The sequence below is a fragment of the Engraulis encrasicolus genome, chromosome 12 (assembly GCF_034702125.1).
Source record: "Engraulis encrasicolus isolate BLACKSEA-1 chromosome 12, IST_EnEncr_1.0, whole genome shotgun sequence".
Lineage (NCBI taxonomy): Eukaryota > Metazoa > Chordata > Actinopteri > Clupeiformes > Engraulidae > Engraulis > Engraulis encrasicolus.
Genome location: NC_085868.1, coordinates 24,348,488 through 24,366,698, shown reverse-complemented (window position 1 = coordinate 24,366,698; position 18,211 = coordinate 24,348,488). Strand labels below are relative to the sequence as shown.

General features: G+C 45.0%; 1 protein-coding gene across 1 annotated transcript in view; it reads left to right on the top strand.

The window, feature by feature from the left end:
- The first annotated feature begins 117 nt into the window (after positions 1-117).
- LOC134460145 (hyccin 2) overlaps positions 118-18,211 on the top strand; it is a 41,910-nt gene continuing 23,816 nt past the window's right edge. The window contains exons 1-7 of the mRNA XM_063212605.1: positions 118-387; positions 3,361-3,507; positions 4,577-4,636; positions 6,084-6,188; positions 8,564-8,743; positions 9,514-9,594; positions 16,932-17,047. Of these exons, the coding sequence (XP_063068675.1) occupies positions 4,586-4,636; positions 6,084-6,188; positions 8,564-8,743; positions 9,514-9,594; positions 16,932-17,047 (533 nt within the window). The 5' untranslated portion in view covers positions 118-387; positions 3,361-3,507; positions 4,577-4,585. The remainder of the gene's footprint in view (positions 388-3,360; positions 3,508-4,576; positions 4,637-6,083; positions 6,189-8,563; positions 8,744-9,513; positions 9,595-16,931; positions 17,048-18,211) is intronic.

The window sequence follows — 18,211 nt, the reverse complement described above, 5'->3', positions numbered from 1 at the left end:
TCGGGTCACCTGTTTACCTGACCAATTGAGTCTCTCTCACCAGGCTCTTGTCGTGACCATCCAATAGCTGCGCAGTGCGCACGGCAGCCAGGCAGCAAGTTGGCAGGAAGAGAGATGTCAACAGTAAAAAGGAGATCGGTGGAATGACTTTACGTGGGCCCTGGGAGAGCATACGTGTTTGCACAAACGAGCGAATTATTATTTTGAGGAATGCTGTACCTGGCTGCTGCCATCGCCGTGGTATGGGTAGTGTCGCTTAGAGCTTTCCGAATTGCTGCTCAAATTGTCGCTTCGTTCAAGGACTACAGCAATAGCCGCAGGGATAGCTCGCTCCCACCGCCAGAGCCTCACTAGCCTTCCTGCAGCATTGGGAGGTCACACGCATGGGTATGTATTATTGAGGAGAGATGATGTAATGTTAAATATGTCATTCTGCTGAAAATATCTAGCGAATGCCTCGCTAAGGCGTTCCACCACATATATCCGCACACACACGCAGTCTTCGATATGGCACCATTTAGGGTGATGATTAAAATCTGCAGTTATTTGTGGAACAATGTCTGTCATATCTTGCGCGAAATAAGTCATGTACCTGTCATGTGCACTAATGTCGTCAAAAATGTTGGGAAGAATAGCCATTATATTCGCTGTAATATTCCCCATCTTAAATCCTGCGCTATAATTTAGCAGCGTACACTGCGAACAGGTTTGCGACCACTTGTTTTCAATCGGGCAGCGTTTATGGCTTTCCACACTAGTCTACTGAATGGGGCAGGGTTTACTGAAAAGTGTTCTGATTTCTTTCCAGACAGTGGCGTTTAGTGCCCTGCGTGTGCTTGATAAACTGTACGCTGGGGTGGTGCTGAAATGGCTAAAACAAAAACAAAAATATTTGGCCATTTTGCTGCTGTTTTGGTATCTGTATGAACTTCATGTTAACACCGCGCATGTGAACCAATGATCTCTCTCTCACACACACACACACACACACATACACACACACAGCAATGGCGTTGAGCCTTCGGAGAGGAGAGGAGTGCTGTCGTTTGGCGACTGGAGGCCGGTGCCTGAAGGACGCACACCCACGCTGGCATGGTGCCTGGCAAGCACTTTCATCCCCAAAGCTGCCAACCCTGTCCGTAGCCCCGTCCAAGTCACTCGCACGAGAAAGAGAGGATGGTCCACGTGGTCGTGGTGGCGGAGTCGTCATGGAGACCAGGGAGCGGTTATGAGCTTGCAGTGATGATGGAGGGATGGATAGATGAATGACAGTCCAGTCGTCTGCGTTTTGACGCGCCGGCCTTATGTAGTAGACTGCCACACACAGGGGAGTAAAGCGTCCGTGTTCTGTTATCTCCAATTAGCCTAATCGTGACCCTGACCAAGGGCTTAGGTGTGCAGTCTATAGAGGAGGCACTGAGTCTATGGCAGATTATAGTCGGACATCTGACCCCGCGGGCAGGTGCAGAAGGATTGTGCGCCATGAGAGGGAGCGGACGGCCAGATCGGAATTTGGTTACTTATTGAGTTGGTTAAGTTTGCCTCAGACTCGAGATTGTGACAGTGCACTTAGAAACAGGATGGCTGCTTGCTTATGTGCTTTATGTGCTGCTATGACTTCATACACTCACAGTGTTCTTAACATGATTGAGTCTCCAAATTATTAATTATCTTCTGCAGCAGTCTAGCACTTAGGCCCAAGTCTCCCTTATTCATCCCACCATCATCCATACATACAGCACCTTCACTATCCACTCTCTCTCTCTCTCTCTCTCACTGCCTCTCTCTCGTCTCCGTCTGCTCCCCCTAAGCTCTTTTTAGCGAAATCTATTTTAAGCCCAGCTTGTAATGCCGTGGTGGAGGTACTGTATACACTTAATTATCTGGCATAGGAGTCACTAAGCTTCTTACCGAATAGCAGGGCTGGATATCACCCTGTGCTCGAGGTCCTTCTCAATTTTGTCTGATTCAAAACATGGGGGGGTGGGGGGTACAGTACAGCACCGTACCGTACCGTAGAAGACAACACGGTGTCTGTTTGTGGTCGCTGACTGCCAGGTCTGGGCTTATGAAGTTAAATGGCCCTTATCCAATTCTGCCACCTGTCAATCACTCTCTCGCTCACTCACTCGCTGGCTGAGGAAGTCACTTTCCCCACCCCTACGGTCCGACCGAGACCACGTCACATGTTCAAGAGTGCGCCACGACCCCGAGCACTGAGGTCGACCAGATTTGCCGCCTTGTGTGTGTGTGTGTGTGTGTGTGTGTGTGTGTGTGTGTGTGTGTGTGTGTGTGTGTGAGTGTGTGATCTCTTTACTGGCATCACTCGTGCTCCGTATGCACTGCATAGCTGGTAAAGATGGAGTGTGTTATGTCGAGACGAGAGGGGTGAAGGAAAACAAAAATCCCATCTCTCTGCTAAATCTCTTTGACGCTGCCATCGGCCGGTTTAGGCTGGTCCGTCTTATCTGTGTGACACTCACAGACACACAAACGCACACACACATACACAGGCAGATGCACGTTGAAACACACACACACACACACACACACACACACACACACACACACACACATACATACATAGACAGATAGACATTGAAACACACACAGACTGTTGCTAAGATGGCTGGTTGGTAGAGCGGTGTAAACAAAAGCATTCTTGGCCACACTATTCTCCGGGAGGAGGGCTTTGTCCGTGTCACACGCACCTGGCTGACTGAGAGGGAGGCGGCTTCTGGATTTGACGTGAGATGGTGTCTCCCTCCCTCCCCCCCTCCCTCTCATCATCACCCTCCCTCCCTCATCATCATCTCTCTTTCTCTCTCTCTCTCTCTCTCTCTCTCTCTCTCTCTCTCTCTCTCTCTCTCTCTCTCTCTCTCTCTCTCGTCTCTCTCTCTGTCTCTCTCTCCCTCCTTCTCTGTCATTGTCTCCCCCTCCCTCCCTTCCTCCCTCTCTCTTACTCACCAAGTCCATTGGCTCTCTCTCTCTCACACACATACACACAGTCACACAGACACACACACTACACTACACTACACTACACTAATCACGGTTGAAGGGCAATTGTATAATCTTGGAGCGGCTGCCTGCCTGCCTGCCTGCCTGCCTGAACTGCTGGTGTCTCATGGCCGAACGTGGTTGGATTGTGTGCAGGGCTCTAAATTAACCTTTTATCATCACCAGCCAAAATGGCTCGTAGAAGTTAATCTTACTAGCCAAACACATACTGACAACTAGGACAAAGTGGCTAGCAAGTTGCTCTTCTCTACCAGCCAAATTAAAATTTCGTCAGAACTTGGCTGGTTGACTGGTGCTAATTTAGAGCCTTGGTTGTGTGTGTGTGGCCGCCCAGCGCAGGTTCCCGGACGTGGCTGAGCCGCGCTGCCCGTGGCTGAGCTGAGCTGAGTGAGGCGTGCAGGACAGGAGTGCCGCGGCCATGGAGAAGAAGCAGCCCTTTCTAGCCCAATTACACCAGTAGGAGCGGAGGGCGGTGAGCAGAGGGAGGTGAGAGCAACTACACTACTATAACTTATGTCCATGTAATGTGTATGTTGTTGGGTGTGTGTTCGTATGGATGTATGGTAGGTGTATGTATGCGTGTTTTCTTTTGCTTCTGCAAGAAAATGTGGTGGTAACTTGTTGCATGTCCGGTGTAAAAGGGTATGTATCATGTGTTTGTGAGAAGTGTCTCTGATGTGTTTTTTGAGGATGTTTGTTTGTTGGGTTTGTGTGGATTGATTCTGAGTGGGAACAGGCAGTGACTACTTCTTGCATGTAGTGAGTGGGTGTCTATGTATTTGGTTGCATTTTCTTAAGTAGAATAGGATTGGTGACTTGGTTGTGTGTGTGTGTGTGTGTGTGTGTGTGTGTGTGTGTGTGTGTGTGTGTGTGTGTGTGTGTGTGTGTGTGTGTGTGTGTGTGTGTGTGTGTGTGTGTGTGTGTGTGTGTGTGTGTGTGTGTGTGTGTGTGTGTGTGTGTGTTAGAGAGAGAACCAAATGCTGAGGTGTAGGACGAGAAGGAATATTTTGTATATTATGTTTTTGGTTATTGTATTTTATGTGTGTGTGAGAGAGAGAGAGAGAGAGAGAGAGAGAGAGAGAGAGAGAGAGAGAGAGAGAGAGAGAGAGAGAGAGAGAGAGAGAGAGAGAGAGAGAGAGAGAGAGAGAGAGAGAGAGAGAGAGAGAGAGAGAACCAAATGCTGAGGTGTACCTTTGGACTAGAAGGAATATTTTGCATAATATATTTTTGGTTATTGTGTAGTATGTGTGTGTGTGTGTGTGTGTGTGTGTGTGTGTGTGTGTGTGTGTGTGTGTGTGTGTGTGTGTGTGTGTGTGTGTGTGTGTGTGTGTGTGTGTGTGTGTGTGTGTGTGTAGGGAGAGGGGAGAAAGACAGAGAGAGAGAGAGAGAGAGAGAGAGACTGAGAACCAATGCTCAGGTGTAGGAGCGGAAGTTTATTTTGCATGGCTAATACATTTTTATGCGTGTGAGAGAGAGAGTGCAGAATGTGTAGCATGCTGCTTTTGGTTGCTGATGTTCTGCTGTTGTGTTGTCTTTTGCACGTGCTCTTGGCTAGGGGAGGAACATGCTCGGACCAGAGCGCTTTGTGGTGGAGGAGTGGCTCTCTGAATTCAAGGTGAGAACATCTTGCTGGGAGGCATAGTCCAAATATGCTAGGACTCACACACACACACACACACACACACACACACACACACACACACACACACACACACACACACACACACACACACACACACACACACACACACACTGCTTGACAACACACGAGACACATACTCACATCCAGACATACGGTACATGACACAGACATAGCGCGTATAGCACACGTATGACTGTGACACAAACAGGAACTCATGCAGGCAGGAACACACAACACACATGCCAGACACAGCACAGACGGTACACCTATGACACAAATGCACACACACACACACACACACACACACACACACACACACACACACATATTATACACATGTACCCACACAGGGAAGTTGACAGGGGGGGACAAAGGGGTCACTTGTCCCAGGCCCAAGGAGAGAGGGGGCCCAGAATTGGATCCGCATTACATTGTATGCATTGGGTTTGGAGCCCTTTTAGATGTCTTTGTCCCGGGCCCAGCCAAAGCTGTCAGCGACTCTACACACACACACACACACACACACACACACACACACACACACACACACACACACACACACACACACACACACACACACACACACACACACACACACACACACACACACACACACAAAGAGGCACATGGAAGACATGGACAGAACAGACACAGCACACACACACATGTACATGTATGACACACAGAGAGGCAGACTCGGCACATCCAGTGCTGCAGGGAGGCATTGTGCATCAGCACCGCTCCTCAGAATAACTCCCCCTCCATATACTTTCTTTTTTTCTGTTCTTTTATGTATCCCTCTACTCTATCTATCTCTTTTTTCCTTTTCCTTATTATCATCCACTCTCATTTCTCCCACCATTTTTTTTTCTATTTTGAGTTCTCTCCTTCTTTCTTTCCTCATCCCTTGCCATTCTCCTCTGCCTCTGTCTCTCTGTCTCTGTCTCTCTGTCTCTCTGTCTCTCTCTCCTTATTTTTCCCTTTTGTCCTTTTTCTTATCCTCTGTCTTCTCTCACCATTTCTTTGTTTCTCTTTTCATTTCTCCCCTTCTTTCTTTCTTTATTTGTTTCTTTTATTCTCCCTTTCTGTTTTTCTTTCACTCCCGTCCCTTCCCGTCCTCCTCTGTCTTTGTCTGTCTCTGTCTGTCTGTCTGTCTGTCTGTCTGTCTCTCTCTCTCTCTCTCTCTCTCTCTCTCTCTCTCTCTCTCTCTCTCTCTCTCTCTCTCTCTCTCTCTCTCTCTCTCTCTCTCTCTCTCTCTCTCTCTCTCTCTCTCTCTATCTATCTATCTCTATCTTTATCTCTCTCTCTCCCCTTATGTATCTCCTTGTGCTGTTATTCTGGCTTACAAGTCATTACCTGATGACAACATCCCTTCTTCCTCCCTATTCACATTCTCATTGTTGTGCTTCTTCCTTGCCAGGCATTACCTGATGTCAACATCCCTCGCTATGCGGGCAGCCTCCATCTGAAGAGGGCCCTGGTCCCAGCTCTCTACAGGGTGATCCAGGCCCATCCCAGCAGTGAGGTTGGTAGTCTTCTCCTCTCCTGTACGCAAATGTACTGTAAAATACCGTATTTCCTCAATTTACAGTCGTGCCCCTAACAGTATCTTGGAATCTGATGAAGACTGTTGAAGTCGAAACGTAATCCGTCCATGAAATAATAAAAGAAAACAAAAAAGGATTTTAAGTGTGCGGATCTCTCGCTCCGAAACTACCGCCCCTAACAGTAGCCTGTCTTTTTATAGTAGTCTGTGGTACAGCGGGTGTGTGTTTATCGATGGCAAATATGACTGGCCTCCTTCAAATTGTAACCCGCCCCATTCATAGCCTGGTCCAAACTAATTTTTGTGAGAGTATGTAACCCAGGCTATTATTTGAGGAAACATGGTATTTGTCTTAAGGGGCCTCTGTGTTACAGTGTATTTACCTCATTAGTTATAGTGGATTGACTGGTGCGATATTATGTAAGTACAAAACTAGTACACGTTATCACACCAATTATTAGTTAGTAAATACATTGTATAGTTTTGTTTATCAGACAACTTGAAGAAACTCCCGCACACTGACCATTTCTGTACTAGACCTTCATCAGGCAAACTCTCTTTTATATTTTTGTCTATCAACATACCATATGACAATGCAATATGAAGTGGTTTTATACTACTTTGCTGAAGCTGTGAATTCCTCCAGGGAAGCAAAGGGTTGAATTGAGGCCCAAATAATCCATGATGCAAATGCCACACTAGTGCATTATATTACACTATTAGCCAATGAGGTAGGTACACTAAATATTTACATGTCTATGGTTTCCCCACTAGGGTGCCATTTTGTTTCTTGTATGTTGTACGCTATCAGTAAGGAAGTGCCAAAAACATATTCACTTTTTCTAGTACATTACCTACTGCGAGGCACAAGTCCCATTGTTGTGTGCCATACGTACATAGTGCTCTGTTTTGTGAACAGATATGATTTCCAGACTCCAGATTTAGTCGTTATTTTGATGTTTTTGTTGGGTGAGTTGGTGCAGGTGCAAGTGAATCACAGTGAAGGAACTATTCAATGTCTAACGGTAATGTAGTATCCAGCACCGGTGGTAATTCTCTTGGGATGTACAGAGCAGACTTCACACTTGTTTACCAAGAGCTTTTATGGTGGGATTGGCATGTTTGTGCGCTGTTATTCCGAAGGTGCATTCTGTTCTCTGGTCGTCTGCACTGTACATCTATGAGTCATTCCGTCTGTGCGTGTGCATATCCATCCATCCATTATGGATTTTTGTCTGTATGAAACTTCTGAACAGACGGAAAGATATTGACAAAATCTTGTGTGCTATTAGTCCATTATATTTGCGTGAATTGCTTAACTATTGGAGGCCAACACTTTCGAGATGCCTGCGAATTGAAGTATCAGAATCAAGGCTTTGCTGACTTCTGCGAGATTTCATTCAATAATTAGTACATCCAGTCCAGTATTATTAACTATTATTACATCGCAGGTATAACAGCCTATCTGTGTTTGATTTACACTCATTTTCTAGTGCCACACACTTACAATTCCTGTGCTCCTCTATTATGCTGTATATCGATCCCTCTTTCTCTCTCTCTCTCTTTCTTTCTTTCTCTCTCTCTCCTCTCTCTCTCTCTCTCTCCCTTCTCTCTCTCTCTCTCTGTCTCTCTCTCACACACACACACATTTGCCCCCCATACGTAGGCATACAATACTCTCTCTCTCTCTCTCTCTCTCTCTCTCTCTCTCTCTCTCTCTCTCTCTCCCTCTCTCTCTCTCTCTCTCTCTCTCTCTCTCTCTCTCTCGCTCTCGCTCTCTCTCTCTCTCTCCCCCTTCTCTCCTCTTTTCATCCCCGACTGTGTAGCTGTTGGCGCCGGTGTGTCACCAGTTGTTCAAGCTGTACCGCACCTCTGAGGACCGGCAGCAACACACACACACACACACATGCACACACTAATTTCTCTCCTCCTTTTATATAGCACCTCTGAGGACCATCTCTCTCTCTCAAACACACACACACACACACACACACACACACACACTCACACACACACACACACACACACACACACACACACACACACACACACACACACACACACACACACACACACACACACACACACACACACACACACACACACACACACACACACAGACACACACACACACACACACACACGTACACAGGGCCGCTGACAGCTGTGGCTGGGCCCAAGGACAAAGTCCTCTGATAGGGCCCCCCTCCCAATACATTCAATGCAATGAGGACCCCATTATGGGCCCCCCATCTCCCTGGGCCTGGGACAACTGACCCCTTTGCCCCCTTTGCTTCCCTGCACGTACACACTCTAACATCGTCCTCTCCCGCTGCTCTCCCCTGTCCGTCCAGCTGTTGGCGCCGGTGTGCCACCAGCTGTTTGAGCTGTACCGCACGGCCGAGGAGCGTCTCCGCCGCTTCACGCTGCAGTTCCTGCCCGAGCTCATCAGCGTGTACCTCTGCCACATCACCAGCAGGGAGCGCTACAACACCGGCTGCGTCGAGGCGCTGCTCCTGGGCATCTACAACCTGGTGAGAGACAACAGAGGGGAAGGGTACTACTAACTCTGCTCTGTGTGTGTGTGCGTGTGTGTGCGTGCGCTGCGTGTGTGTGTGCGTGCGTGCGTGCCAGGGATGGAAATAAGCACCCGTCCACCTGCCAATGACGGGTAAATTTCAGTGGTGACTGGTACATTTTTCAACCCGCCAGTCACTTTCACTGGTAAAAACAGTGAGTGACTGGTAGATTTTGAAATCTACCTGCCACCGTGACTGGTGGGAAAAAAAGTGAAGTTCCACCCCTGGTGCGTGCGTGCGTGTGTGTGAATGCCGACCAGGTAAGAGACAAAGCACTGTGCGTGTGCGTGTGCGCGCACACTCCTGCATGTAAGAGACCTGGTGGTAAGAGAGAAAAGAGAGAGAGAGTGTGCGTGTGTTTGGCCAGTCGTGTGCCTGAGTGATTACAAGCCCTTTGTGTCTAGTTTGTTTATCTCCTGCTTTGCATGCCAGTGTGTGGCTGATGGATGTGGCTGGTTAAAGTGTGTGTGTGTGTGTGTGTGTGTGTGTGTGTGTGTGTGTGTGTGTGTGTGTGTGTGTGTGTGTGTGTGTGTGTGTGTGTGTGCTTCTCTCTCTCTCTCTCTCTCTCTCTCTCTCTCTCTCTCTCTCTCTCTCTCTCTCTCTCTCTCTCTCTCTCTCTCTCTCTCTCTCTCTCTCTCTGTATTGCACGCTGCATGCGTGTGAGAAGGAGGTAGGCTGTGGTGGATTAACAACTCTCTCTCTCTCCTCCTTTCACCTCTCCGCAGGAGATAGTGGATAAAGAGGGCAATAGCAAGATCCTGTCGTTTACCATCCCCTCCCTGTCCAAGCCTTCTATCTACCATGAGGTGAGTACAGTACAGTAGATACTTGTTGTTTACCGTCACCTTCCTGTGCAAGTCTTCTAGGGCTGTAACGATACACTCAACTCACGATTCGGTTCGTATCACGATTTTTGACCTACGGTTCGATACACCCCACGATTTCTGAAATGTATCTCCACTGAAGTTTGGAAACACTATCACATCAAATCATAAGGTTGTTTTCTGGACTGATGGGTAATAAAACTTTGAAAGGGCGTATCACGATACTGCCTCCATGTATCACGAAACAGTATTGTGACTCTGTGTATCACGATTTCTCGGTTCGATACAATATCGTTACAGCCCTAAAGTCTTCCATATACAGTACCACCAGTTGAGTCACACTGGGTAACACTGAGGTCCAGTCTTTCAGCATTCTCTCCCTGTGCAAGCCTTCTGTCATGAGGTGAACAGAGATTGTCATTCACCATCCCCTCCCTCTGCAAGTCTTCCCAGTCTATAGATAGGTTTCCCGTTTACAAACATTTGCACTGTGAGGAGGGGCAAGATGCTAAGCAGCCAATCACGTGAGCACTTTATTTTGAGTGACAAGCTGTTTCCAAACAATCAGAGGTTGCAGAATGATCCTCAGCTGTGCACGCAGACAGGAATGTTTGTAATCGGGAAGCCTAGTGTACTTTACGTACCACTTGAGAAGGCACGACTGTCAACCATCCTCATCCTACAGTATGCCAGCAAGTAGACCAGGGATGGAAATAAGCACCCGTCCACCTAACAATGACGGGTGAATTTGGCCTTTGACGGGTGAAATATGTCAACCCACCCGTCACCTTGATGGGGGACATTTTTCTCTTCGACTGAAAGCATTATATAAGCTACAGGCGCTTGGGTTAATGTTGAATTATACGCAGCATCCAACATCAATGGTTTAAACAAATTGGTGATGAAAAGAGTTATTGGCATAACAATAACTGAATTTATGAGCTCTGAAACAAAAGTATTGATCATCTTACTTGGCATTATAATGTTTGGAACAGTTGAATATGAACTGATAAAAATGGTGACTGGTAAAAATTGTGAGTGACTGGTAGATTTTAGAATCTACCTGCCACAGTGACTGGTGGGATTTTTGTTAAAGTTCCACCCCTGGAGTAGACACTTGTCATTCAGCAGCCTCTCCTTGTGCAAGTCTTCCATACACCATGAGGTAACATCTTGTCGTTCATCATCCTCTCCCTGTCCAAGCCTTCTATCTTCCTTGAGATGACTCACACTGGATGAGCCATAACGGTAAGCTGGGTTTCCCCCAGCACTTTATAGCTAAGGAGGGCCACCTTGACAACAAACAGCCACCTCGTTAACTAGGTGTAGAGTCAGGGTAGACATACTGTACTTGGTCAGCCATCCCATTGATCCCAAGTCATGTTAGGTTATGAATGGTGTATGTGGTGTATCTGTGATGCACATTTGAAATGATCTTGCAAGCCATATAAAATGACCCAGCGGTCCAGATTTGACATCCCTGCACTATGTCATAACAACAACTATTCTAACAGGATGAATAGACTGGACTTGAAAGGTCTTACATCGTCATAACCAAAGTATCTCAAAAGATGCACGCTAGATGACACTAGCGTTTTTAACTCCCATTTTTTTTTACCTCCATCTGTTGGTTTGTTTGGTTTGTTGGATTTTTAACAGCCCAAAATGTTGTGTGCGATCATTACTCTCTCTGAATGCCCCTTTGCTTTGTTAACAATAACCAACGTGTCTCAACAGATGTCTTGACATGGTTGACTGCATCATTTTTCAATCCACAGATCTTTACTTGTTTGTCTGTTGCTTGTTTGGGTTGTTACCAGCCCAGAAAAATCTGAATGGGTTTTGGGTTTTGATTGCATTTACAGGACAGGACGGAATCCAACTGGCTATGTTAACACTGATTAGTTTGTAGGCAGTGATCCGTTTGGGAATTGAGCAGCCTCTGCTCTCACTGTCTGATTGCCTTTCTAGTTTTTGCTTTGTGGTACGTATTGGTCAGCTATAGAGCTTCCTCATCTTGCCTCACAGCTGAAAAATTGTATTTGAATTAAAACTAACTCATGGCTCTGACTAGCTGCAGTTATACTTTTGCCGCCTGCAGGATTAGTTCCTGTATGTGTAAAAGCTTGACATTTTTACTCAGAGTTGGAGAGATGACCCTCAAAGCCTTGCTGTAAAAAAAAGAAAGACTTGACATTGGCAGTGGGCGTTACTATTTTAAATGACACCTATAGAAGTCAATGGCAGGGAGTGAGTTAATAATTCCCATGATGTTTTAACCTTGATTGTTTTGTTCGTTGGATTGGTAACAGCCCAGAAAGTTGTGGAACGGCCAATGTTGGGAATAACGGCGTTTAAATAAACGGCGTTACTAACGCCGTTACTTTTTTCAGTAACGGATAATCTAACTAATTATTCTTACTGTCAGTATAACGCCGTTACAATTTCATACATTCCGTTACTGCACGTTACTGTTTTAGGGTAGCCTATGCGTCGTCACCGTGCGTTCTATTACCAAAACCTCTCCATAAGGACATATGGCCACGTTCGCCGCTGCCATCCACCCAGTAGAAGTCAGAAAGAGGGACAGAATGAGTGTGTGTGTGCTGCTTGGTGAACAGTGTTTGTCTGATCCCAGGATTATTGCTTTTGCGTCCGGATAGGTGGCTACCCGCATCACCGGGGGCTGAATGGAGGGAGCGCAAGCTAACATTACCAGAACCACTTCTCTCACCCCTAATACCTCCACCAATAGGCCTACCTGTATGGACACTACGACTGCATTCGCCACTACCGCCGACTAACTTGAGATCGGATAAAGTCACCAAATGATTTTCAATGTGTGTGTGTGCTTAGAGAACATCCTTGCTTCGCCGCGGTAAACAAAGAGTGCTCGTCCGATCATTATCCTCCTCGTGAGATAAAAACTGTCCTTCAGAGTCAGAATAGGCAAATAACATGCTCAGAATTTCATCATGATTCAATTTCTCACTAACCACGATGAAATAGCTCGCTGATAGTTCGCTGATAACAACACAAACTCAACTCGCACGCTTCGAGACAAAGACGCAAAGTGGCTACTTCCGCATTTTGTGGTCGAGTCAGGTCGCGTCTTTTACTGCTTCACGACTCTGTGAACTACAAAATGACGTAATCGTAGTCTTGTTTGAAAGGGTAGCATTTAGTAATAATTAAAATGTAAATACTACATTTAGTAGTAATTTAAAGTTGGATTTAACATGCACATTTTCAGTTGAATTTAAATAAGCCTATTAAAATGTGTTCTTTTCTTTTATATATATATATATATGAAGAGTTCAGATGCAAAACCCCCTAAGTGCCTTTTCAGAAAATAATCTTAATTCATTTTTATTTAATACAAAGCTATCAAAATTGCATATTTTTTCATTTTATTTATGTAATATAACTATTTATATGTATTATCAAGTACATGAATGTAAACCAAACCAATAACGGGGTTCTCTAAAAATATAGAAGTGCAGGTCTTCAGAAATGGAGTTAGGGGGTTTTGCATCTGAACTCTTCATATATACATATACATATATATATATATATATATATATATATATATATATATATATATATATATATATATATATATATATAGGCCTATTGTCCATCCAGTGGCTTTGGTTTATTATGTTGCAATAAATTGTTGTTTGTAGGCTAACGTTACCTGTCTTTACCGTCCTTCTCTATGTGGTTTATGAAACATGGTCGGGGGGGCGAGTAACGCAATAGTTACTTTTACTGGTAACTAGTTACTTTCATACCGGAGTAACTCAGGAAGTAACTCAGTTACTTTTTTGGAGAAGTAACTAGTAACTAGTAACTAGTTACTTTTTCAAAGTAACTTGCCCAACACGGCTTTGGATTTCCACAAAAAATTCAAGATTACTTGGGTAGACCAGAATGTAGCGATCTGATTTAGAGTTGAGTGGTTAGTTTAGAGAGAGAGAGGGTTCGAGGCACTCTGAAGTCTGTATTAAAAGTCCTTTATTAGTACATGGACACCATTGATTGGCTATCAATAGTGTCCATGTACTAATAAAGGACTTTTAATACGGACTTCAGAGTGCCTCGGACCCTCTCTCTCTCTCTCTCTCTCTCTCTCTCTCTCTCCCTCTACTACAAGTTTGCAACTTTGGATACCGATGAGCACCTGAAGGTTTTCACATTATTACCCCACAGACGCAACTCATCTATTCCCTCTTTCGCTACACTGTGAGTGGTTAGTTTTTTGGCTGCAATCCGCTGCCGAGGCAAGCGGAGGTCATCACGGTCTGATTGCCCTTCTAGTTTTGCTGTGTGGTATTAGTCAGCTTTAGAGCCGCCTCGCCTTGCCTTGTCTCGCCTCACGGGGCCAGCAAACAAAGATGTCTGCCTGCCACCGGATAAGACAGAATTAGAGAGTCCACTCCGCACGGCACTCTGTCTCTCCACCAGTGTTTACTGCAGTTTACAGTTTTGCTCTCTCTGTGGAAGATTGTTGGGGGTAGAAGTACTGTTACAGATGTAATTACAACACTAGTAGTATGATATTACATGGATCCAACTATGCAATATCATGCCACTAGTGTTACAGTACTTCTACTTTAACTTTACACATCTCTGGCTGCTACTGGTAGGACTGCTGTACACTGTTTGTTTACTGTCCTATTGTTATCTCTGGTTAAAAACTTACTCCAAATGGAAGGATTAACTTGCATTTTCAGGCTGATTTTAGTATCTTGTGTGTAAAATCAGCAAACCCTGCAAGATTGGCATTAATGTGCTAACATATGGCTCTTGTCATACGTTTGTTGTTACCAGAATGCCAAGGACCCAGTCATGATGTTATAAAGACTCTTTGAATGTCATGGAAGTGTAGTACTATGTTAGTAGCTTGTTTCAAGGAATAGTAAGGTGGAACACAGGTGGAACAGTGTGTATTATAGGCAGGGTGCGATTTGTTGAAGAACCAGAAGGGGGGATAAGTTTCAGATTTTAAGCATTACCAATGGAGTTACATACCTCAAATATTAAAATCCTGTAGGAAAAGTGGAGGTATCAAAACCAGAAGTGGGGACAATCCCCCCCATCCCCCCCTACAAATCGCACCCTGATTATAGGCAACAAAGGTTATGATTTTTTGTTAGTTTGTTTGTTTGTTTTTGCCGGAATGTGTTTGTTATTTACTTTTTTGGTTAGTTTAATTTTTAGCAGGCGTGATTACTAAAATACGTAACAGATGGTTCCTCATTACATTTTCAGGGTGGGTCAGAAACTACTTAGCTTGGAACTGATTTGTTTTCTTCACTGATCTGTAGCACTTTCTGGCCGCAGGTGAGGGGAATACCGTATTTGTCATGGCTAGATGGGATAGGATAGGGCCTACAGTACTTTGAGTATTTATTACAACCAGAGGTGTAGAAAGTAGAAGGAAGGTAAGCACCCGTATTACATACTCATTAGGTACAGTGGAATATCTGGTGTACTGTAACAGCTATGCAACACCTCTTATTGCAACTAGAAAGCTTGGCGGGTGTCTGCACTCTCAGAGTTTTGTCTTTTGGACTTGCCATTGATGTATCTAGGAGCAGATGGCTGCTTCAGAGACAATAAGCCTCTCATACACATCATTTGGACTTTATTAGAGAAATGAGACTGAGAGGATGACTAAACAGGCCATCTGAATAGCACTATTCAAATCACAATAAGCAGTTGCTTGTCCTCTCCCAGAGACTGTAAAAATGATATGGCATGTTTCACCAGTTTGGGTCCACAGTCCCCTCCCTCTAGCAACTAACTTGGGAGCACCAAATCATATCAGAGCTGCTGCTGGAATTTAACACTTACTGTATGGCTCCTACTCTCCTACTCCTACTCTAAGTGTTGAATTAACACTGAAAAAAAAAACGTATCATGCAGAGATGAGATGGCATTTTTCACCAGTTATGGTCCCTCTAGTGGCTGACTTGAAAGCGCCCAATCAAATCATAAGCTACAGCATTTCAACACTCTCAATACTGTACTGTACTGTAACTGTACTGTACAATGTTGGTCTGACTGCCTGGGTGTTGAACTAACACTGCAGCACTTACCTGTACTGTGCAGAGATCCAATGGCATTTTCGTCTGTTATGGTCCCCCTACAATCTAACTGGGGAGCTGGTTTGGCTCTTGGTGTCTATTGTGCCTACATTAAGCCAAGGCTGTTTTCAAAACAAAAATACTGCAGTATCCTATCCTCTTTCTACTCTTGCCTCTCTCTCTCTCTCTCTATCTCTCTCTCTCTCTCTCTCTCTCTCTCTCTCTCTCTCTCTCTCTCTCTCTCTCTCTCTCTCTCTCTCTCTCTCTCTCTCTCTCTCTCAAAATCTTGCACAGCACTGACTTCAGGAGCTGAGTATGATGACAGTTGCCGGGGATGTACGCATTTGTCTTGCTATTGCACCTGCCCCAGTGCACCCACCTGAAATCCATAGGTTCCACCCAAATGGACAGTTTTCGGAAATGGTAACCCAGCTTCATCTATGCCATAATAACATTACTCAGGTTACTTCACAGTTACATGTTGCTTAATGTTGACTGGTTGACAACATGCTGTGTTTTACTCTGTAATACGCTAAAGCATCCTGTAATGTCACTTAGTGTGTCTGGAAAAACAAAGTACACAATTTGACACTGATCTTCCTTAATGTCCTTCAGGATTAATATAACTCCACTATTCTCTCCCCAACCATCCCCTTGGCATCTATGTAACACATCTTATAAGTTACAGTACTTATACAATAAGTGTATTAGGGGCTAAAATGTGAAGCCTATTCTTAAGTGTGACCTTCTCCTCTCCTTTCCACTTTCTGTACGGGCCAGCCAGCCTGGGGCAAGTGGCCCTTACAGAAGTAACGATTTACTTTAGGTACAGTAGTTACTGTGTACTTTCTGAATAACAACAGGATAACACAGAGCAGTTACATGGTATCTAACGGGTAAAAGGGGATAATTACAAAGTAAATTCCATGTAATATAATCTCAAGAATTACTGTAAAACTACTGGGTATTTTCTAACCATCTAATCATCTATCTTCTCTCTGTTGCCCTGCTGTTACCCAATCAATGGTATTTACTTTGTAATTGCCCCATTTTTACCCTAGATACCATGTAACTTCTCTCTTTTACCCTGTTATTACCCAGAAAGTACACCGTAATTATGTATGGTAACTGTATTGTAAAGTAAAGCGTTTAAAAAAAAAAACTTTTCTTCAGGTTCAGTAAAGTATAATCTCCCCTCTCCTCTTCTCGCCTCTGCTCGCTCCTCAGCCATCCAGCCTGGGGTCCATGGCCCTCACGGAGGGAGCGTTGTGCCAGCATGACCTGCTCAAGGTGGTCTACAGTGGCCTGCACCCCCAGAGGGAGACCTTCACATCGCACAACAGGTACAGTAGCCTATAAAGGGCTCCAACTGACTCCAACTGGGCTCTTTTGTAAATTGGTTGTCAATATTCTGAAGTTAGTTCTCTCGACATCCAAGTTCGTTTACCGGACATCCATTGTAAATGCATTCCATTGAAACAGTTGAGGACACAGGAAATGCCCGAGACCAATGATCTTTAACAAACTTGGTCTGTACCTAACTGCTCAGTTTTTTATTTGGCAACCGTGATTTGATTTCTTGTTCAAGGCACATAGTTATAATGCTGATTTCTCTGCTATTCGTGCATTATCACCTTTGGTGTGTCTGTGGCTGGCTGTGTCAGGAATCTCAGTTGGGAGCCCAAGTGCAGCACGCAGAGAACCAGAATGACGATAAAGGGGAATTTTATTTAGAAACAAAAGACTACAAAAACACTGAAATACGGGGATGAGACTACAAACAAAAGACCCACAATGGGGAAAACCAAGAATGACTAAGGCAAGATAGGGACACGAACAAACTAGGAATAATCAAGACTACAGACAGTACTTACAGGGTTCTACAAGGTTTCGACAAAGGTTCAACAATGACGCAGCAAGGACAAAGAGACACACCAGGGCTTAAATACACAGAAAGCAATTAACAAGACACAGGGGACTAATCAGGAGACAATCAGATGAACTAACAAAAAGCACAGAAGACAACAAGGTACAGGTGAGGACTATAAGCTAGAACTAGGAACAGACAGGGACAACGAGACAGGTGAAAACACTAGAGAAACCAATTAGGACCAAGGGGCGGAGACCAACATTTGACAGCAAGGTGGACACATGGCAAAGCAAAACAAAAGCACAGGAAGTAAACAAAAGCACATGGAGTCTATGACACAGAAGGTAAACAAAGGCAAGACAACACAAGACAGGGGACTAGGAATAAAGCAAGAGCATGGTAAACAGGTCAGGGTACACAAGAAGCAAAACTACAAAGACAGGAACTCAAACATTTACTCAACTAAAAGTCCAACACAGAGACACAAAGTCCGAGACCCTAACAGTACCCCCTCCTTAAGGGACGGCTTCAAGACGTCCCAAAACAAGTTTACCAGGAGGGCAACTCTGAGGAGGGACCTGGCAGGGTAAAGCAAAGGGCTCGGGACCAGCAACAGAAGTGAAGGGAACAGACTCGG